This window comes from Neovison vison, chromosome 12 (assembly GCF_020171115.1).
Source record: "Neovison vison isolate M4711 chromosome 12, ASM_NN_V1, whole genome shotgun sequence".
NCBI lineage: Eukaryota > Metazoa > Chordata > Mammalia > Carnivora > Mustelidae > Neogale > Neogale vison.
This window is the reverse complement of record NC_058102.1, coordinates 49378353-49401493: the sequence shown is the minus strand read 5'-3', so window position 1 is coordinate 49401493 and position 23141 is coordinate 49378353. Positions and strand designations below refer to the sequence as shown.

Genomic DNA, 23141 nt, shown 5'->3' with positions numbered 1-23141 from the left:
AGAAAGCACCTGTTCTTCACCATGCAGCTGATATTTAAGTTTTCTCCCAGGCTAGGTGGAAAGTGGCTTGAAAATAGTGTGTGTTTGGTTATTACCCTCCAAAGTAGGCTGTGAATTAGAACAGGTGTAAAACTTCACAGACATTGAAGATCGTCAAATAAGTAAGTAAATAAATAAATAGTAACTTCCCCCTCTAAGTTTGGTATCTTTTCAAGCAAGGCAGCCTCGGTTTTCCAAGTCAAAGTAAAATTCCAAGTTCCTTACCGTGATTGGGATTCTGGCTCTCTCCAACCTCTCTCCATGACGTTTCCCAGCCTCTTCCGGCGCTTCCAGCGTGTTTCCACCGCAGGCCCTCGGCCTGCAGATTGCCGCCTGCCCACAGGCTGTTACCTCATCAGGGAGGCCTTCCCCGCCAGACCTGAGTGAAAGAGCCCTGCCTCCGGTCTCTCTCTACGAGGGTACGAGGTACGAGGGTACCTCACTTCGTTGCCCGCATAGTGCCCCTACTCACTTGACATGCGCTCTACGTGTTATTACTTGTCGTCCTCCTTGCACTAGAATACAAGATCTACGCAGCCAGGACTTGATCTGCTTGGTTCCGAATACCCAGAGCCATGCCTGACACATGGCAGGAACTTGATCATTGATTTTATAAATATGTATATATGTATAAATATGTATATATATGCATATATATCCATTGCATATATGGGTATATATGCATATATATATGCATGCATAGTGTATAATGGGCTACATATATATAATATATACATATAATGTAATAATATGTAATATGTAATATAATTATGTAATATGTAATATTATGTAATATGTAATAATATGTAATAATGTAATAATATAATATAAATATTATATATATTATATATAATATATGTAATGTAATATAATATATGAATATATATTATATATGTAGTAAGTTATATGGAGCAATAGAGGTCAATATTGAATATATATATTTATTATATACAGTTTACCCTTGAACAATATCAGGATTAGGGGCACAATAGCCCCATGCAGCTATAATCTCCATATAACTTTTGACTTCTCATCAGGAACCCTAACTTTGTGAAGGCGACAGTACCAACCCTTTCCCTGCTACCCCAAGTGTCCCCTGTTTTGGTTGCTGACCCATCTCCCAGAATACACTACACCTTCTTATACCTTGGTACCGCTGCACACCCTATTTCTTCTGCCTAGGATATCCTGGCCTGACTTGTCTTACTGGCAAACTCCCAAGCATCTTGAAAACCTTCAGGGAAGCACAGCTTCTCGGATGCCAGTCACCACTTAGGTAGAGCTCGTCATTCCCTCTGTGTGTCCCCATTGGATCTCTCACCAGCCTCAATTTTGACCCTATCACATCATTCAGTGTCTGGTCTCTCCTGGACTGTGAACTTCTTAAGAATGATGACCAGAGCCAGAAATTATTTACTTAACTGTGTAGCCCCAATACTGACAGTACAAAAATATGTTAACTGGTTACTGTGAATCAGATAAAAGAATGAGGTCCTAGATCGCCGGACTGAAGCCTAGCCCACCACATCTGATAAGTCATCATATCGTGGAGGCCTTGTACATACTAAACTCTTTGTAAATGTTTCTGGGATAAAAGGGTTAAAGGAGTGAATGTGTTGTGAAACCAGCAATTTTCTTGTTCATTTCCATTTCTATGATCACTCCTTTTCCCCGGGAAAACTCGACTTCCTTCCACAAGGCTCCATTCTGAGTTACCCAAAGTTTCCTTCTCTCTAATCTGGCCACATCCTGCCTATTTGTTATTGAAGCCTGGATTTTATAAACATACAAAACAGATAGGGTTTTTCCAACAGGCAAGAATCAAAGAGCAGACACTTACCCACAGACTGGAGTCCCCCGAGGAGGTTATTATTAGCAACAATACTACTCCGGCCAGGCCATGATTTGTGAAGATTAAGCGTGAATATTTGGGAAACAATTTAATAAAGAAGTAACTATTCAGTATAATTAATAATGATGCATTAAAGTAATAAAGTTTGAGGGTAGTAACTCCTAGCTTTTACCCAGTTCATTCTCCTTGAAAGCTCAAGGGGTGCATTTGTATGCGTATTTGACCTTAATTTAGGCTGATATTTAACAAAATATTTAAGAAAATGAGAGGAATCCAACAAATTGTAAATACTAATTTTGAGCTAAGTAAGAATTGCGTGCCATTGATAATTAAAAGAGCCAAAGATTAGACTTAATAGCAAATTTTCCTTAAGACAAAACAACCAAAAAATGTAAACTGAAGTTATACTTGCCATGTCATAAAACAATATAGTAGGAAAAGTTCTCCCAAAATGTATCTTCTTCTTTTTTTGGTTAAAGTTAATAATTCTTTGTGTCTTTCTATTAAAAAAAAAAAAAAGTGCTCCTTTTCCTCCTGTTTAATGTGTAGATTAATATTAATTTGACACACCATGAGTTCCTGTAGTTAGCATTTCCCTTATTTATGAAAAAGCTGCCATATTTAGTTTCCACTGAAGTTTCCATTGAAGGCACTAAGAAGAAAGGGTTTTTTGGAGGGACATACCACAGGCAAAATTCTATTCTTTGCCACTTGTCTCTTCTGCCAATGTCCACTATCTTAAATGCCTCTGTAAGGTCCCGGGAGAATGAGAGGGTCAGAGTCCATCTTTGAGACCCTCCGTTTCATTTATAGAACGCTGAGGGTGCCCCATCCAAGGGATTGCTATGACAATTTGCAGACAGTAGGGGCGATGGGACTCCGCAGGAGGTGGCCCTCCTAGTGATTTGGGTCTGCTCTAACTCAGGCCTGCAAACTTGATCCAGCCAGAGGCCCAGGAGATTGCCGAGGAGGAGCACAATGGGCCCAGGTCCCCCAGAACTTCAGAAACTGGGCATTTCTCCCCAAGGAAGTGCCCCGAATATCTTTCAGCCCGCAATCCTTCCTAACTGTTGGAATGACAACCTGTGACCTTTGTGCAAAGGACGTTCCACACACCACAGGGCGCAGGTGTGAGATGGGAAAGCACTTTTTCAGCCTTCGAGGGAAAGAAGCTGTAGATGGCAAGCTGGGAAGGCAGGGACATTCTCCCCGTGCCTCGGAAGGGGGGGGGGGGACTTGTCTATGGGAATGTTAAAGGTGTCTCTCCCTGACCGCGGGGAGCGGAAAGGAAGGTGTGTCTCTCCGCGTGGCCGCGCAGGAGAAAGGCTCTGAGTTGTAAGGAAATAGGAGGTGTCTCCGATGTTTATTTTTGCCTAGCAACCCACAGCCAACTGCTTCCCCAGCAGCCATCCACAAGCGCCTCTCAGCTTCCCCTGTCCTAGAGACTGGAAAGCGGTCACTTGGTGTCAGTAAATTGGGGAGGGTGTGTGTGGTGGAGGTGGAGGTGGGAGGGCACCCCCTCCTTCGCCCACGCTCAGGGCTCACCGAGTTAAGCTGTGGCCCTCTTTCGGGCTTGACTTATCGAGGTGACCCTCGCACGACTAAGTTATTTACATGATAAACTGGGGAGAGAAGGCGGTTAAGCCACTGGGACCGGAGTGGGGTGACAGTATTGTCTGTGCGCAGCCATTGGGTTCAGAAAGCTGAAAATGCCTGTGTTTGGGGGGCACTCGTGGGAGGGGTGGGGTCTCTGCAGCGATTTCGGGGGAAGAAGCAGTGGTAGGTTGCGCTGTAGGAAAAAAGGAGGGGTGCTTGCAGGGGCTGGGGGCCGGGGAGGGGAAAAGGTCTTTAGGAGGGGAGCCGAGGGGATCCGTGCAGATGGCCGGAGGGGGAGGCGGAGGCCGAGCGGAGACTGCAGACTTTTCCGGGGAGTGGAGGGGTGGCTATGCAGATGACTGGGTGGGGTAGTGAATCCGGAGGGTGGCCGGGGTGGGGGTGGGGTGTACGCGAGCGCCTGTGGCTAGGCTGGGGGGGAGGGGGAACCCGGGGGCGGGGCCTGCGCCGGCTGCGGAGGGGCGCGGGGGCGGGGTTGCCCTCCCGGGCCGCGCCGCGCGCGGGCGCCAGAGCGAGTGTGCGCGGGGGCGCGCGCGCTCGAGCCCGGGAGGAGGCTCCCGAGCGAGTCGGTCGTGGCGGCGCAGCCCGCTCCCCCGCGCCCTATGTGAGGGAATCGGGGAGGCCAGCGGCGCGCAGGGGAGGGCGAGGCATGTGCACGGGCCGGAGGGTGCTGCAGCCGCCCGAGGAAGAGGAGGACGGCGGCGGCGAGGAGGAGAGCGGGGGACTCGCGGCGGCGGGCCCGGGCCGCGGGGATGCAGCGGACTGTGTGTGTCTGGCTGTAGCTGACGCGAGGCGGCGAGGAGGCGCCGGAGACCCGCGAGAGGGGCGACCGGGAGGCGGCGGCGGCCGAGAGAAGTAGCAGCAGGACGGGCGGCGGCGGCAGCGGAGACGGCAGCCCTGAAATGCATTTTCTTCTCCAGCGGCCATGTTAACCAGGAAACCTTCGGCCGCCGCTCCCGCCGCCTACCCGACCGGTAAGGAGAGCCGGGCCGCCACGCCGCCCCGGGCGCCCGCCCCCGCCGGCCCCCGCGCGGCCCGGGTCCAACCCTCGTGGCGCGGGCGCCCGCCGCCTGCGGGACCTCGAACAAAGTCTGCGCCGCGGCGGGGCCCCCGGGCGGACGGCGCGCCCTCGCCTCGGCTCCGCTCAGTTCATTGTTGCACGCCGGCCCCAGGGCTCCACCGAGTGGAACCCTCGACCCGGCCGGCGGGGGCCGTCCCGGGCCACCCCCCAACCCCCTCGCCCGGGGCTTGGCGAGGCCATCGCGCCCTTGTCGGCGGTCCAGTCCTCTTCCCGGCCTGCGGCCGCCTGCAACGTGGGCCGCCCAGCCCCGGCCCAGCCCGGCTCCAACGCGGGGTCGCGAACTCGCGCGCCGGCGCCCGACTTAACTTTGCAGCTGCCTGAGCCCCGCCCGGGGCTGCGCGCCTGGGATCCGGGGCTGGGGCGCCCTTTTAGTTCCCCCGGACGCCAGTTTTTACCATCCGGCCTGTCTCCTGGGGAGAGCGGGGTTCGCTACCCAGAGGGGTGGGGCGGGGCGACGGGGTCTGGGTGACTTTCTCTCCCCTGACCCTCTTTTGTCTCCTCCTGCGCGTGGCTCCCAGGCCGAGGAGGGGACAGCGCCGTTCGTCAGCTTCAGGCTTCCCCGGGGCTCGGTGCGGGGGCTCCCCGGAGCGGAGTGGGGACCGGCCCGCCCTCCCCGATCGCCCTGCCGCCTCTCCGGGCCAGCAACGCTGCCGCCGCAGCGCACACGGTGAGACCCAGCCCCGCGGGAGGCCGGGGGGAAGGGGTGCGGGAGGGGCCCGGGGCATAAACACCCGGACGGTGGTGTTCTGACGCCTGGAAGAGAAAGGTCGTAGTGCGAGTGTCTCCACGCCCCTGGCTAGTGTCCTCTGTTGGACGCCACCCTATGCAACTTGGGTGAGCCCAAAACTGCAGCCACAAAGGAAGATTCGTGGCGTGGGCCCCTCACTTCCCCTCTGGAGCCCGCCCACCCCTGCGCTCCTCTTCCTCAGAACTTCCTTCTTGCTTTTTTCCTTCTTTTTCCCTCCTTTTTCCGTCCTTGCTTCCCAGAGCTCCTTTCCCAGACCGGATAAACATCCCCCCAGCACCCCCCCACCACCACCACCACCACGTTGAGTAGTGGGTATTTATAGAACAGATCTGTGTTAGGGGACAGTCAGGCCGTCCTGCCCGGAAAATCGATCCCCCAAAGAGCCTCCCAAGCCTGGCTCCAGCTAGCAGGGAGCACCGCCAATTGCCCCCGCGTGTGGAAGCATGTTTTATGAGTGCTACAGGTTTGAGCACAGCAGAAATTGTAATTAACATTAACAAAAATAAGAGCCACAGCAGCAGTCAAAACAACAAGCCACCCCTGTAAGGATTCTGCATTTGGATATTATTCAAAAGGAAAGAGCCGCCTTTGCTTTGGAAGAGAGAAGGGCAGGGCAGGGCGCCTGGCAGGTGCCGGTGCCCCTCTGTGGGTGGAGAGGGAGGGGAGAGCCCATCCATCGTGGGACTAGTGGCTGCAGATTGGCAAGCTGGATTTGACTGCAGCATGTACCTTTTCTCAGCTCGCAGAGATCGCCCTTGGAAGGTGACTGCTTAGAGGGGCTGTGCACTTCTGGAGGCACTGATGGTTCCCCAGGTCCTATTTCCAATTGGATCCTCCAGAGGAACGGCCCAAGGTGGTTCTGCATGAGGGATGCTTGGTAGGAATATGGCTTCATTTGCCTCCTGAAAGTTGAATTCTTGTAGAAAAGGCCGTTTCTGCTCTATAGAGAAGCAGCTCAGGGTCAGGTGTTATGGGGAAACTTCTTCATTAGAGAATTTGTGAGAGGGTGGATGCAGCGGAGTATCTCCCCTTAGACCTGGACCGATGTGCACACGTTGTATAGGAGAACATTTTTGTTTCTAGTCATTCTCTCTCTCTCCGTCTCTCCCTCCCTTCTCTCTCTCCCTCTGTCCCCTCTCCCCTTAACATGTGACCAAGGGCTAGGAATTGACCACACTGAAGTTAACTGATTGTGTCTCACTGTTGATGGTGGAAGAGAATCTGTCAGGCTGGTTGATTGTGTATGTTTATGGTTGAATGTTCCTGTTATAGTGATGTTTTAGTTGAGGAATTGCCATTGGTTTTAGGGGTTTGGGTTTGTTAGATTCGGAATTGTCTGACAATTTGGAAATGATCACATCCACTTTTTTCCATGTGTGAATGCAATCACATGACTTGGCGTGACCTGGAAAGAAGTGCTTGGTTTGCATCTGGATTCCAGGAGTGGGCTTTACTAGATTTACTTTTTCCAGTGGGTACACATAACGAGATTAGAGAAAACAGAAGGTGTCCACTGGAGGAACAGCCTGCCGTGGACCAGAAATGAAAAGATGTGAGGGTCGTTCTGAGGACTCCCAGGAATGGATGCTTATATTCTCTTGTGGTATCTGCCTGATTGACCTGTTTTTATCTTACAGTTAAAATTCCAGTGTGCTATTGGTCATTAGAGACTTGGTTTGGAAAGTGTGAAGTTGGGTTTTGACTGTGGTTTAGTTTTGATTTTATTTGTACAACATTGTAGGTTTCCTAGAACAGGAGAGTTTTAAAAAGACCACACAGCATTTATCTGGTTCTACTCTTTGATTTTATGGGTGAGGAAATAGATAGGTTAACTGGTTTGGTCAAGATTCCCTAGCAAGTTGATGTCAAGGCTGGAGCTAAAGGCCAGCCCTTCTGAGCCTAGCTTCAACATCTAGTTTGACACCGCTAATCCTAGGAAGTTGTGTTTGTTTTGTTATAAATGCAGGAATCTTTGCAGATCCATATTCTCGTATGTCTTTCAGGTGTTGATAAGGTTTTTTGTTTTTTTTTTTTAAATCCCACAGCAATAATACCTGGGAAGAGCTGTTTTAGAGTAAGAGGGGGAAAGCGTATTGAGGAGAGGAAAATGATCTTGTCACAGGAGCTTGCCCATATTTTCCATTGTAAATGATACAGTTGGTGGGTAAATATGTGATTATAAAGACTGTGAACTTTGGAATTTATTTAGTCCATTGCCCTTTTGTTACCTGTCTCCATGGATATATTATTGTATACTTAGTCATTTTGTTTGTTTCTGTTTGTTCTAAAAGTGTGCCCAGTGACTGTCTCAATTCCTATTTTTTTTAATGCTGTATAGGAGATAATATTATACTTATTTTTTAATTCCCAAGTATTAGTATTAGATCAATTTCATAACTGTTCTGATGTTTAAAGCCATCTCCAGTTATCATTTTACCTTTATAATATAATTGGGATTAAAGAAGAATGAGTATTCTTTTTTTAAAAATAGGAATATTTTGAAGAAGAAAAAGTAAGATATTTGCCTTAGGGCCACACAGGTTGTCTGTGACTGAGGAGCAACTAAAATCCAACCTTTTTGCACTCAGTTCTATTCTATAACTCTATACACCATTTCTAAGATGTCTTCAGGGAAGTTTCAAGATGCTCAAAAATGTTAGCACAGTGAAGTATCTTCTATTTTCCACTTTATTATCGGAAGAGATTAAAACTACTAAGCTGGTTAGACTATTGTTCTTACATAATTTTTAATACTAAACTATTTCATGGTCAGAGAAGGCTTCTGTGGGTCTCTCTGTTTGCACGCATACCTCGTACCTGTCTAACAACAGCATTCATTCTGTGTGTGTTTCAAATGCGACAGCCATGCTAGGTGGGCCCTGGCAAATAGGAGTAAGCCACGTCCTGAGACTTCAGGAGGCGGAATGAAAGGTTTTTAATATCCTTTCCCTTACATAGGCCTGGCATACGTATTCTGGAAATAGTGTGGCTGTTCTAGAGCTCCCCCCACCCCTTTTTTTTTCTAATCAGTTAATTGTGCTTCAGAATTTCGTCGTGATTAGAGTCCTGCACTGTTTGAGATCAAAGGCCTTCCTTCCTTACCACCGCCTCTCAACGGAATCCCCCTTAACATCTGGAGTTTGTTTTTTTATTTAAATGACACCCGTGGCTTTCAGGTGTTCAGTCGATGCATCTACTCTGAGTCCTTTTTAACTGGCTGACGTTTGCCTTTAAGTCTCTGCTGAGGCACTGGAAGGCTAACATCTTGTGACTCGGGTCACCAGGGAGGATTCCCAATTCCCCGGGCATTAAATCGTGTTTTCTTATGAAGGTACAAAGGTGGTTCCCAAATGGAACTCAGGAGAGTTATCGGTTAGCAAGAGTTTGTTAACCTGTGTTCTTCTAATCAATTGATATGACCTGAGTGCTTTCTGTCTGTTTGGGTTTATGTTAATAAGGACTTAACAAAGATAAGAGGTGACTCTGCCCTTGAATTGCTCACAGCCAGGTGGGTACCTCCAGTGTCAAAACAGGGTAAAATGAACTAGGCATTAACAGTCTATCCATGGGCTAAACGCACAGGGAAGGAAGGGGAACAGTTCATTGGAAAGGTGAGAGGTGCACTGGACATTGAAGACCTAGGGGTTAGGAGAGTCCAAGCTGCTTTTAGAAAGGATAATAATAATAGCTCTTCTTTACTAAGCACTTTGTACATTTTACCTTATTTAATCCTAATAGCCCTAATGAGAAGCCCTGTTGCCTTTTGTTTAACAGCAAGTATTCTGAGGTTCAGAGAGATTAAGTAAATCACCCAAGGTCACGCATTTAGTAAGTAATAGAGCTGGGATTCATTCCCCGTGTGTCTAATTGAAGATGTCTCAACTCGTAATCACTATGAAACATGACTTCACCAAAAAGCAGAAGAGCATAAAAGAGCTTGGTGTCTCCTCCAGTCTTGAGAATGCAGCTTTTTTACTCTCAGAATTGTAACAGTGGTAGATGACATTGGAAGGAAGGACTGAGGTCATTTATGTTCTACATTTCAGAACCTGGAGTCCTAGCCTATCAGTTCATGTATTATCTATGGGAATGGCATACAGTTGTAGGCCTTGAGCAAAAGTGAGGTTAATATCAGATTGACAGTTTTCAGTTACAGCTCCAGAAGTACTTTGGAGAGAAGAGATTTGAGGAATTTCATACCCAGAAGCAAGGGGGCATGTTAGGAGTCAGCTTCCACTGTCCCAGTGAAAGACAACAGGAGTGGGTCGTGATGCCGGGTCCCTAGAGAGGAAGTAGGATGGAGAGAGACCACAAGGCCTAATGGGGACTTGGAAGGTCAGGGAGACACTGAAAAGCATTTCCAGTTGTAAAGCTTGAGTGACTGGCGGTGAAGCCTTTTGTTTATTGGAAATTGAGGGGTTGGGAGGAGGAAGTGGTTTGGGTAGGAAAATCATGAGTTGGGTTTGAATTGCTTGTGGGAAAGGCCATGGATCTGTAGTTGGACACAAGGGCCAGAGCCCAGGAGAGTAGACTGGGCAGGCCCCAGCTAGGTGTGGCATAGGGGGCAGATGTCAGCCGCGGCTGTGGTCAGGATCAAGTAGGGAGAATTAGTGGGAGTTGAGAAGCCAGGAGCGTTGAGGCTTGAACCCTGGGGAACCCCTGAACCCACCCAAGGGTAGGTGGACTAATAGTTGAGACAGCTGAGAAGAGTCAGAAAAAGCGTTTGGAGAGAGAGTAGGTGAACCCGTTCGTTAATAGTCAAGCTCTCTTTGGTGCTAGTCACTAAACGTGTGTGTTAAATTTTTAATTGTGCAAAACATGAAGACAGCTGTTGCAAAAACTGGAGTGAATTTCTGATGCTGAGAAAGTTTTGCTTTGCTTTCTTTTTAGGAGTTGCTAAAGCCCCAGGTTAATTTTGTCCCTAGTGAAGCCTCAATGCTTTTTTGTAGTGTGTACTCTACAAAATGTAATGTAGGTTTTTCTTCTGAATCACTCCTTCCCACCTTGAAGATGGTTCTCTAGAAGAGATAGCTTTTGAATTTCAGGTCCTTGTATTTCCTGGTGCTTAAAAGACCACAGTGGGTCTTTGGAGGAGGGGTGCAAAGAGAGTGGGCTTGGGAACAAAAGCAGTTGGACAAGCCTGTACTACTTTTATATATACTCATGGACTTCCTAATTCATCTTTATGGACCATTCCACTTTTGGCATCGAATGGGGATATAATAACCTGTCCAGCTACCCTGACAAAAGGTCACTTAGCATGAGATATCATCATCTATGACTTTAATAAAAGGATTTGACTAGAAGTCTTCACAGAATTGGTGTGAGAAGTAAAATCCCTCACTCTATGAAATCACACTTTGGACAAGCCCAGGGACTATACTATATTCTACTTTGTTTTAGAAGCAAGCAGAGAGAAGAGTCATTCTTCAGATAATCACTGTGTGGGTGATATGTCAGTTAAAGAAAATTCGAAGGTCTTGTTCGGCTACTAAGAAGGATGTGAACTTTTGTTTTGGAATCCAGGTGATCCCAAACGACTTCCCAAATTGCGATATTACATATACAAACTGCTTCTACACTTTTGGTAGTATAGAAAGCCCGAAAGGTAGGATTCAGAAAGCGCCACACAGAAAGAAATACCAGAAAAGATTTCAGTTAATTTGTTATAAGCTCCTAGAGAACAGTGCCCCTGCCCCTTGTGCGGCTAGACTTTAGCTGATACTGGTTGAATGAATGAGGTGGGTTGTGAATGAGGAATTGATCCTTAAGATTCTATATACGAATCACCAAGCAGGATGCATTAAGACTTGTGGGTGGTTGTCTGAAGCTGGTGAGAATTCCCGAGAGGGCATCGTGGCCGCTAGTGTTCTCCCCTCTCTCACATCTTTGCAATAATAATACTTGAAAGAAATCCCAAGCAGATTCTCAGTAAAAGGCTGGGGGCCCCTTGGCTTGCACTGGCAGTTTTGTTTAGACAGGAATGTTCAGGGTTGGCATGTGTGCCTGAAATAGAAGTCGCTACTTTGTATTCCTTGTTGGAAAGCCGAGTATCCCAGCAGCCCACAGAAATACACCGTGTGCAGAGCTGAGCCATTGACCAAAGGAAGGCCCCAAAGTGTGTGGTGGATGGTTTGTCGTGCTGAATGGCCTTAAATGGTCATCCCAGTCAATGAAGCCCAGACGTTTTTAAAAATAGATGAGGGGTTTACAGGATGCTACAGTGCATATCTACATGGGAATCTCTCTAGCCGAAAAGTGCAGATTTTTTTTGCCAGCGGTTCATACATCTTCCTAGGTATAGTCAGTTCTCCAAGTAGTAGAGAAGACCGAGAATGAATATGCTGATGTTTTTACAACAGAGCTAGTGAGACAGACGTGGCCCCTGCCCTCCGGGCTACAAGGAAGCTACTGAGTGAACCGTGAAAGGGGGAGGGGGCGGAGCCGGCACGGAGACCACATGTTCGTGTTTTCTCTGTGTTCCGTTTCGTTTCATATTAGGTGTAGGTGGAGCGGGATGCCTGGGGTGTGCCAGGCCTTGGGCTGAATGTTAGGTAGAGGCCAGAGAATAAGACAGATCTCTTGGCCTCCAGGGGAACTTTCTCTGAAGATCCTGCATAAGTGCAGCCAATGGCTGGTCTGTCGGGCGAAGTGCTCACAGTGTCCTTGTTTGCAGGATCTCGCGAAGTGCTCACAGTGTCCTTGTTTGCAGGATTTCATGTTGCAAAGCCTTACCAAGGCCGCTCGTCCTTCTTTATTTTCTCAGAGGCTGTCAGCATCAGGGTGTTCGTGAGGTCCCTCCTGGGCATACAGCTCCTCCCTTGTAGTGCACCTGACTTCCCCCTGCAAGTGCAGACAGATCAGGTTTTGTAAAGGTGGGCTGGGGGCTGACCTGGAAAATAGCCCATGTGGACACACAGACCTCTTGCACCCTCCTGACGGTTGCTTTCTGCATTCCAGATCGGCGGCAGTAAGCACACAATGAATGATCACTTACACGTCAGCAGCCACGGCCACGGCCAGATCCAGGTTCAGCAGCTGTTCGAGGACAACAGTAACAAGCGGACAGTGCTCACGACACAGCCCAATGGGCTCACCACGGTGGGGAAGGCGGGCTTGCCGGTGGTGCCCGAGCGGCAGCTGGAGAGCGTCCACAGACGGCAGGGCAGCGCCACATCTCTGAAGTCTATGGAAGGCCTGGGGAAGGCGAAGGCCACCCCCCTGACCCCTGAACAAGCAATGAAGCAATACATGCAAAAGCTGACCACCTTTGAGCACCATGAGATTTTCAGCTACCCTGAGATCTATTTCTTGGGTCCAAATGCAAAGAAGCGCCAGGGCATGACCGGTGGGCCCAACAATGGAGGCTACGACGACGACCAGGGATCCTACGTGCAGGTGCCCCATGACCACGTGGCTTACAGGTACGAGGTCCTCAAGGTCATCGGAAAGGGAAGCTTCGGGCAGGTGGTCAAGGCCTACGACCACAAAGTCCACCAGCACGTGGCCCTGAAGATGGTGCGGAACGAGAAGCGGTTCCACCGGCAGGCGGCAGAGGAGATCCGAATCCTGGAGCACCTGCGGAAGCAGGACAAGGACAACACCATGAACGTCATCCACATGCTGGAGAACTTCACCTTCCGGAACCATATCTGCATGACGTTTGAGCTGCTGAGCATGAACCTTTATGAGCTCATCAAGAAGAATAAGTTCCAGGGCTTCAGCCTGCCTCTGGTTCGCAAGTTTGCCCACTCGATTCTACAGTGCTTGGATGCTTTGCACAAGAACAGAATCATTCACTGTGACCTTAAGCCCGAGAACATTTTGTTAAAACAGCAGGGTAGAAGCGGGATTAAAGTGATCGATTTCGGCTCCAGTTGTTACGAGCATCAGCGTGTCTACACGTACATTCAGTCCCGTTTTTACCGGGCTCCGGAAGTGATCCTCGGCGCCAGATACGGCATGCCCATCGACATGTGGAGCCTGGGTTGCATTCTAGCAGAGCTCCTGACTGGTTACCCACTCTTGCCTGGGGAAGATGAAGGGGACCAGCTGGCTTGTATGATTGAACTCTTGGGCATGCCCTCTCAGAAACTGCTGGATGCGTCCAAACGAGCCAAAAATTTTGTGAGCTCCAAGGGTTATCCCCGTTACTGCACGGTCACGACTCTCTCAGACGGCTCTGTGGTTCTCAATGGAGGCCGTTCCCGGCGGGGGAAACTGAGGGGCCCACCCGAGAGCAGAGAGTGGGGGAATGCACTGAAGGGGTGTGACGATCCCCTTTTCCTTGACTTCTTAAAACAGTGTTTAGAATGGGATCCTGCGGTTCGCATGACCCCTGGCCAGGCTTTACGGCACCCCTGGCTGAGGAGGCGGTTGCCAAAGCCTCCGACGGGGGAGAAGACATCCGTGAAAAGGATAACCGAGAGCACTGGTGCTATCACATCCATTTCCAAGTTACCTCCACCTTCCAGCTCAGCTTCCAAACTGAGGACTAATTTGGCACAGATGACGGATGCCAATGGGAATATTCAGCAGAGGACAGTGTTGCCAAAACTTGTTAGCTGAGCTGAGTCCCCCGATGCTGGTAATCTGAAAGATACGACGTTGCTGAGCCTTATCGGGTTGAAAAGGAGTAGCTCAGACCTGTTTTTATTTGCTCAATAACTCAACTCATTTGTATCTTTTCAGCACTTATTTTAATGTAAGAAAGTTGTTCATTTTGTTTTTATAAAATACATGGGGACAATGCTTTAAGTTTTTATACTTCCTGAAACTGTTTTTGTGTTCTAAAAGTATGATGAGCCTTACTGTATCTAGTGTGGCAGAGTAATAAACATCAGTGGCAGGCCATTGATTACTTCGTGACTGCTGCGCATTTACAGATTGGTGTCGAAGACATTCACTGTTTCTATGGTTCATAGTATATTCTCCCCAGGCGACTGCCCCCCGAAGGGCCCCCTCCTCCCTCCATGCACCAGGTTCATGCACAGGGGTAGCAGGTCCTGCCTCCGTTTGCCGTAAGTCTCGTGGGTGATAGCAAGGGCGGGAGAAGAATGGTCAGGAAAACAGCGATACTCTAAGGAGAACTGCACCTTAGGGACTTTTTTCCCCAACCAGTGGTCAAACAGACATGACCTCCCCAAGGTTGTAAATGCCCGCTTAGCCTTCTGACTTTCTAAAAGGTGGCCAAGCACACCTGGGTGGATAAACGGAAATGTATGTGTTCCTTCAAATTTTCTAATATGATCAGCAAGCTGTTTTGTAAAGAAGCCTCAGATTACGGACTTGGTTTTGCACCTAAATATAGAAATGTATTCCATAAACTGTTCCTTCTCTTTGCTTTCCTCCTCTCTGTTCCTCTTTTACCACACATCTGTTGCTTGCATTTAGGTTTTTTTTTTTTTTCCTTCCCTCAGATATATATCCCAGACTGAAGAGAGACATTTCAGCTGTGATTATGACCATTGTTTCATATCCCAGTTTAAAAAAGAACAGCAGCCTAGCTACTTAAGGTGGGGATTTCCATAGTTCCAAAGGTTTAGCAAATTAGAGTGAGTTCACACTTTTCAGGTGCCACTGTAAGGTTCTCTTAGCCTGGGAAAGCATCAACTCTTTCTTTAAAGAGAAAGAAGGTTGAAAATCCTCTTGCTGAACAGAAGTCATTGTGACTGTTCAATGAGACCAATTTTAATAACAAATTTAAAGGAGGAGAAGCTCAAATGCAAGTTAAATGGTTTGACTTATTTGCGTCATTAGAAATACCACAAATTGCATTTCTCTATCTTACTTTCTTTTGGATTGCACTGATTGTTTTTGTGGGAATGACACTTTACCTGGGAAAGTAACTGAGAGTTAGGTAAAAGAATATTTTCGTCTCTGAATAATAATTATTTTCAAAGTGAAAAATTCAGTATTTTATCACTAATGTATGAGCAGTGATATTTAACAATTTCAAGGCACGTTGAAGAAATTTTTTAGTATGTGCAATTTAATATAGAAAGATTTTTGCCTGTTTGGAAAATAGGTTTTGGGTAGTGTAAACTAGGATAAATAATCTTTTATATGCACAGATATTATTGTATTGCCTGTAAATTGATTTACAAGTACTTAAAGCATGGTCCCCGGCGAGGCCAAGAAAGTTTCCGGTTAAGTTCTTTAACTATTAGTCCTACAGTTTCTCTTAACTTAAAAGAAAAAAGAAAGTAGTTTTTGGAATAAAACACTTATCTTGAGGTTTTGTCAGTTGTTGGTGGAGAAAAACGCTCAGGAAATATTACAGATATTTGCCAAAAAACAGTAATAAGATTAGCTTATTAAAAAGATAGTGATGTTGTTATTTGCTTTTCTATTTAAGGGTGTCACTGATAAATTACTTTGTACTTCTGTATTTAGAAATTAGAGCTTCTTTCCCCAAATTCTTTAGCATACTATACACATCTCTGTGTAATCTGTGGAAGTGCAATAATATGTTAGTAAGTTGCTTTTTAAATGATGCTCACGTGATGAAACCTCCAATCAGTGGCTTATGGAATTTAAAGACTGTATTTATTATTGAAATTCTGACTTAAAGGCATAATTGGTATGGTGGCTTTGTAAAAACCATAAGCCTCTGAATGATGGTTTGCTTCTTGAGGTCAGTAAAAGAAACAAAAACATAAAGGCTGTTTTCCCCTTGCAATGCTCCTCTTCCATACCCACCCTCGTCTTCACAGTTAGGTTTCTATGAACTTGAGCCTGCCATTAGTAGAAATTTCCCTTTAAAATACATGTGAAAATCTATAAATGGACTAATACTGCTTGTCTTTCCCCCACCACATAAAACTAGTTCTTAAGATGCCAATAGTACATTTGTGACTATATTCACAAATGTAACCGGAAACTTTTAAGCCAAACTATAATGTGCAGTGCTATGCACCCCCATCCCCAAATACAGTGAAATTTACTTCATTCACAAAGAGCCACCGTGTTCAGTGTTTCGTGATAGGGCTGCTTTGAAAAAAAATTCTAGCTTAATTACGATGTCCAAAAAAGAAAAAAAAAATGTTGCATCTCTGTGATCTTAAATAAATGAAGGGCTCTAATAGGCTACTAGGAGTTGGCTTGGAAACAGTCCTTGGTCTCACAGGTTACCATTGTCTAGGGATGTCTGAGCTGTTTTCAGATTTCAGACTAGCACAGTGTCTTGTCTTTGGTTGCAGTCTCATCTGGCTCCGTTCCTTGCACCTCCACAGTGCGCATGAGCACGTCAGGGCGTTGCTACGACAGTGGAACACTACGGTGACGCGGGACAGTGCAGATCACCAGTAGAGGAGAAGCTGTGCCCTTAGTGTTAACAATGTGCCTTTTGTTCCGAATGCCATGTTGTAGGGCATGCATTTTTGGGCCTCTTTAACTCTTTGAATACCAGGCAGTGAGGATGGAACCCACCTCTGCAGAGCTACATCTGTCTTAAATACCCAGTTACTTACAGGCCTTAATAGAAACCGTAAGGCGTGACTCATCATCAGGCATTGAGGAAGGTAACCACTGGTTAGTCACACAGGAAATTCCTATGTTTAAGGGGTTAAAGATGGTCTTTGTTGTATCTGAACATCAGACTGATTTTTTAAATGATATTTTTTTGTTACGCTAACACTAGACAAAAACCAACTGTATTTGTAAAAATTTACCTCAAACCATTTAATTTTATAGTGTGATTAATCCCAGGGCATTTGGTCTGAACCAAAGTGCATTCCTTTTCTATGTGCCTGGCTCTAGTACGGATGGCCAGGGATTTTTACAATTTGGGTGCAAGGCACTTCAGCCACTTTTAAACTTAATGTGTGGTTTGGAGTCGTGTTCAAGGACTCCATCAGGAGGTTAGGCAACACTTCAGGCATCAGTAGCATTGGGCCATATTGGAATCTTAAAAGTGTGAATTATTTTAAGGAGAGCATTCATTTTTGTAATTTTTTTCATCAAGAATATTTCTGGTAAGCAGAAGACTTTAAAAAAAAAAACTGATTTGGTTGGTAAAGGTTTTAATATCGCCCAACATAATGCTGTGGTAGCATTTAAAAAAAAAGTATTTGTCAACTCTTGTTTCTTAGGGGCTTGTACATCTCTCTGCTATGGACATATAAAATTAATTGTAATTATACTCAGCTCAACTGCTACAGTTATGTCTAGGCAGTGGCTTGGGTTTTTATCGAGCAACAACTTAGACACGTGACTGTAATATGCTGCAACTGTGTGTACTGAAAATATGTGAAAATGGTTGAATGTGGACTGTGTATATATGTATGTAAACATTTCTGTGAGATGCTGCTGTCGCCACTTAACATGAAATATGTTCTGGTGGATTTTAATCCTAGTGGCCAGTTCTATGATACTGTATGTATTGTACAGCTGAAGACAGGAGTAAGACTGTTCAGTGAATATTTGTTACATTTTATTGTCGTGGCCAGAGATAATTTCAGAATAAAAATTTAATGTCCTACCTTACTTTTCTCCCCTTTTCTAACTATAATTTAACTCCTGATCTATTTCTGGTGATATTCTTGGTCTGGTAGCCCGGAGAGAGTCTAGAAGGCAAACATTGTCAGCTACAATTTTTTCTTTTTTATTCAGTATAAATGTGCAAGCTCCAAGTAAGAAAGTATAAATGTGCAAGTATAAATGTGCAAGTTCCAAGTAAGAAAGACTAATGATTTTATAGGCAACTCTTGCTTTTCTTGGGATATCCTGTTCTTACCCTGTAATATTTCCACGTTACTTTTCCTTTATACAGACTCTGCAGCCATGTTCTATATTCTGCTGAAACATCAAATCTTTTTTTCTTTTTCTTTTTTTTTTTTGAACCTTCAAGGTGACAAGCTGTGGGAGCGGAGTCTGTAAATTATTCCCCACCAGTCTATTCTCTGCGCCCAACTTCTGGCAAATGATTCGTTTATGCGCTCACCAGCTCCCCCATATGCTTCTTAATGCTTATGCCTTTGCAGTTCTTGTACTTGGTGGTCTCTATGGTTCATGTTTTGGGGGGTTTTCGTGTCTGTCTCTGCCATGGCTGGAGCAGAAAATAGGGCCTGTAAACTGCAACTAGCTCGTGATTTATCAAGTTCAGTTAATACCAAGTGAAGAGTTTGCTTACAGATGACAGCAAGCAGATGCTCTAGTAATTTGTCAGACATTGCAGGGATATTATGTAGACAAATATTTCCCTCTTGTGGAAAGAACTACCTCACATTTTTATTTACACCCCTACTGCCACCAACAGCAGAAAAACTACTTAGTGTGGCTTCCTGCAGCAGAAGTTGGATTTGCGTAAAGCAAGGGAATACTGTACGGGTTTCCCAACCCAGACTTGGTCTTACCACATCCTACGCTATAATCTCCCATGACTGCTTCTCTTGCTAATCAGAGTTCTTACCCAGTGAAAAAATACCAACTGATGAACTAACCAAGAAACCAATGTATTTTGGGAAAAAAATTAAGAGACGTGCATCACGTATAAAATTGGAAGCTAGATGCTAAAGCAGGAATTTAAGATAGAATGTCCAGATCTGATGTACTCAGAGAAGATTATAGTTTCCACTCATTCTCTTTTATCAGATCTTTTCAAAGCTCTTTCTTAAATTGATTAATGCTATATTCTGTTTGAATTTCTGTAATCCTTTTGCTTTGGGAATCAACACCTATACAAATAACTATTTCTGGAACTTCAAAGCTGCCTTCAAACTACCACTCCAGAATGTTCTTATCTGGCATTGTTGGGAAAGGGAAAAATAGTTTATTTTGTTTTGGAAAGAGCATTAAGAGGGATTTGAAGAAAGAGTATTTGTGACTTTGTTTCACTGTTGTGTTTAAGAAGTTTGAATTATGCTGTGGTTTGTTGGTTTGTGTGGTTTTGGTTTTTGTTTTTTGTTTTTTTGGTTTTTTTTTTTTTTTGTCATTAGGCAAATAAACCCTTGTCATTAGTGACGCTTACCACTGTCCAAAATGAAAAATGACTGCCAGTGTGTTGCACATACATAAGAAAATTGCATCTTACTGCACAGGCTTTGGTTTTATTTGGCTTGACTTTGACATACTGTTTTGCTGTGGCACGTCCTTACTATCTGTGCTACATTTCCTATATATCGGGGAGGACATAATTGCCATTCCTTTCCTTCTCAAGGAACTTAAATGAGCAACTAATGAATTTGTATTTACTCCTCCAAAGAAAGCTGACATTTTAGGAGTATTATTAACTAGTCATCTCTAATAAGGAGCAGCAGGGTATAACTGTTAAGTTCCCAGAGCATTGCTCCTTCTGAAGAAGACTTCACAGGCCTCATGGTGTTGTATGAACATCAGTTCAGCCTTATATATTCCTGTAAGCTATAATTATCCTCACTTGATATTTGAGGAAACTGAAGTGACTTGTTCCAACGTGACTTTGCAAAAACAGTTTGGGCCTCAGGTTGCAATCTGATAGAGAATTTGGGTCTAGGACGGTAAAATCCCCAGCTCTGTATCACATACAAAAATTTAGAAAGGGGGGGATTTGAGCTAGCAGTGAACATATCTATTACTTGAATAAACTGTGCATCAGTTCCCAGGGATACTTTTTAAAAGAGGAGAAGATACAAAAAACGGAGGACTAGAGCATCTTAGTCTCCTCAGGTGGACCTGATAACTATCGTGCGTTGTGCACACACCTCTCGGGTAATTTGTGGAAGAGGGACTCCTAACATTGCCATATTTGGGGAGGTTGATAAATTATAGTAGCTTTCTTCTTTTCTGTTCTTAAAATATGCTTTTTACATTTTTGAATGTATGAAAATATTTTTGACTCTTTACTAATTCTCAGGGATTAAAAGGTAAATTTTACTGACTGTAGCAGCAGGTAAACCTCTTAAATTCAAACTTACTCAGGTTTCCTATTCTTTGCCTCCATACTAAAAAAAACACAGAATGCCTGCCAGGCAAATATATAAAAATTAAAGTTCCAAATACAATTTTAAAACACCAATTGTAAATAAACCAATTTTACAAACTAAAATATTGTGTCTTTCCTTGCTTTTTATCCCAAATTATTTCCCCTCCTAAGTTTCAGGAGTTTTAAATATCTAGACTATTTCTTCATTGGTAAAATAAAGTGTGTTACTCACAAAACAAAACCCCATAAGCAGGGGAAATTTAATTAGTGTACCAGCAATTTGTGTATATTTACAGGAAATAAGGGTATGGGTGAGTTTGAGTTAATCTGTCATCCTTTTATCTGAAGGGAATATCCAACCTAATTTCCCCTTTCCCTAGAATTCAGATCATTGGATTTTTGTCTTTGATAAGCAAAAAGAAGGAAAAAAAGGAGAGGGGGGAAAAAGGAAGAAAGGAAGGCAAAGAAAGGGGTGGGGAGAGAGAAAAGAAAGGGAAAGGGAAAAAAAGAGACAGACATCCATCTTATTAACATTTACTGCAGATAGCATTTATTTGTCAAATATTTATTAGATGTCTACTATATGCCAAGTACTATTTAGATGCTAAAGATATAGAATAGTGGACAAAATGGAAGTAGTTCCTGTCTTTCCAGAGTTTTTAGACTAGTTGGGAACACAGGGTGTTAAACAAGTAATGATATGAACAGATAACTGCAAATGTAACCAGGGCTGGGAAGTAAAAGCACGTGGTGCTGAACATGTGTATATAATGGAGGGGGACAGCTTGTGTTATCTTGTATGGATCAAGAATGGCTTCCTTAGGGGGGGTGCCTGGGTGGCTCAGTAGGTTAAGCCTCTGCCTTCGGCTCAGGTTATGATCTCAGGGTCCTGGTATTGAGCCCCGCATCAGGCTCTGGGAGCCTGCTTCCCCCTCTCTCTGCCTGCCTCTCTGCCTACTTGTGATTTCTCTCTCTGTCGAGTAGATAAATAAAATCTTTAGGGAAAAAAAAAAAAAAAAGAATGGCTTCCTTAGGAAATAAATAGCTCAAGCTGAGGAAGGAGAGCATAGACAGAAATCCTGGAGCTGGAAGAAGCAACCTGTGTGTGAGCCACTAAATAAAGGTCCTTGTGGCTGGAGCCCATTCAAACCACAAGAAGGAGAGAACCTGGTGTGAAATGAAGCTGGCGAAATGGTTTGGCCCCTGACTATGCCAAGCCTTGTAGATGTGGTTAAAGCTTCTGGTCTTTATCCTATCTGCAAGGGCAACAACCAATGGATTTTAGGAAAATGCCATGAACAGCCTGGCTCTCCCTGGCTGTCTTTAGTAGAATGTACTTAGAAGGGCAAGAGTAGATGAAGGAAGACAAGTTGGAAGTGTTTGCAAGAGATGGCAGATTAGAGCAGGGCAGAGAATAGGGATGGAGATTTAAAGAAGAGGATGGATTGGAAGACTCTTTAAGATACAGAAATATTAAAGTAGGGATAACAGTGGTGTTTCTTTGTGTATGAAAAGCAGCTGGTGCTATTTTAGCATCTGACTTGCTACACTGCATCAGAAGGAAGTTTCTTCTAGAAAAGAGAAGGTGAAAATTAATGCCTTTGGTTGCAGAGTGTGAAGTCCTAGTAAGCTATTTATCTTTTGCTGGAATTTGAAGGCTTGGAGTAAAATCTTATTTATTAATTCAGGAAATTATTTAGATTTTAAAAAGATTATAAAATACATAATTAGGAGGGAGAAGGAGGATTGTAGAGGTCAGAACTAAGCCAAATACTCCATGAGGACAGCCATCCTCTTAGGTTTCCCTTGTCTTACTTTCATAGAAAGGAAACATCTGCTCTATAAGGTATTTGGATATACCAAAACAAAACAAAAATTTTTTTAAAAGAAATGGAAAAGGAGATAGATCCCTACCCTTGAGGACTTTATGTTTAATTGCAGAGACACAAGATTAGACAGAAAATATTAAACAATTTGAGAATGGTAAAAGACAAAATTCAGAGCAAGTAAAGGTCACTATGGATAAGAAAAGCTTCAGGGAGGTATGTCTCTAACTAGGTCTTGATGAAATTCAGACTGGTAGAGAGAAAAAGAACATTCTATGAGAAGGGAATTGTCCTAATGAAGGCACGTCATTTATCATTCATCTGATCATCTAATATTTATTGAGCACCTATGTATATGATTTTTGGCATAAGGCAAAGAGACAGGCTTTTGCAAAGTAAAGAAGTGTAGGATAATTCCTTTGGAAAGGTGAAGGCTTTTTGTCTTGCTGTTTCCTCAATGTGACATGTTCTCACCTCACAGCCACTGCACACGCATTCTCTCAAGAATGCCTTTCCTGATCTCTGCCTCTTCCTGTGGGACTTGGCCCAGACCCAACATCACTTCCTCTACAAAGCTCTCCTTTACCTGAGGTTGGGCAAAGTGGCCCTTACCAAAAGCTAATACTGGAAAGCTTTTCTTAGCATCTGGGAGGAATTTTTCTAATGGAAAGATGAGCAGAACTGATCTGAGGAAAGAAGAGGAACCCCTTCCCCTGCTTCCCTCCATCTTTGTCTCTGGGCATATATGGCAAATAAAACAGAGCCATGTCTGGAGATAACATGTTCGTAAGGGAGACAGATATGAAACAGATAACCACAAAAAGGTCAATTATGAATTATGAGAAGTACCATGAAGGAGAAGTAGCTAGCTTTTGTGAGAAGGAATGATAGTCTGGGAGGTCAGCAAAGACCTCATTTGGTACAGTGCCATTTATATGGTGTTTATAAGGATGAGGGCAGCTTAAAAACCCAGGGAAGAACAATCCAGAACGTGAGTTCTACAACAGATCGAAGGCCTGGGTGTCTGGAATTTGGTGAGCCAGGGAAAGGATGGCACAAGATGAGGAGGGAGAGGAAAG

At 44.8% G+C, this 23141-nt stretch overlaps 1 protein-coding gene across 1 annotated transcript; it reads left to right on the top strand.

Annotated features, from left to right (window-relative positions):
* Nucleotides 1–4061: 4061 nt before the first annotated feature.
* DYRK2 (dual specificity tyrosine phosphorylation regulated kinase 2) lies at nucleotides 4062–17815 on the top strand. The gene is made up of 3 exons (XM_044229410.1): nucleotides 4062–4479; nucleotides 5105–5253; nucleotides 12295–17815. Exons 1-3 carry the CDS (start codon nucleotides 4431–4433, stop codon nucleotides 13900–13902), a joined length of 1806 nt encoding a protein of 601 aa, XP_044085345.1. The 5' UTR covers nucleotides 4062–4430; the 3' UTR covers nucleotides 13903–17815.
* Nucleotides 17816–23141: the final 5326 nt, after the last annotated feature.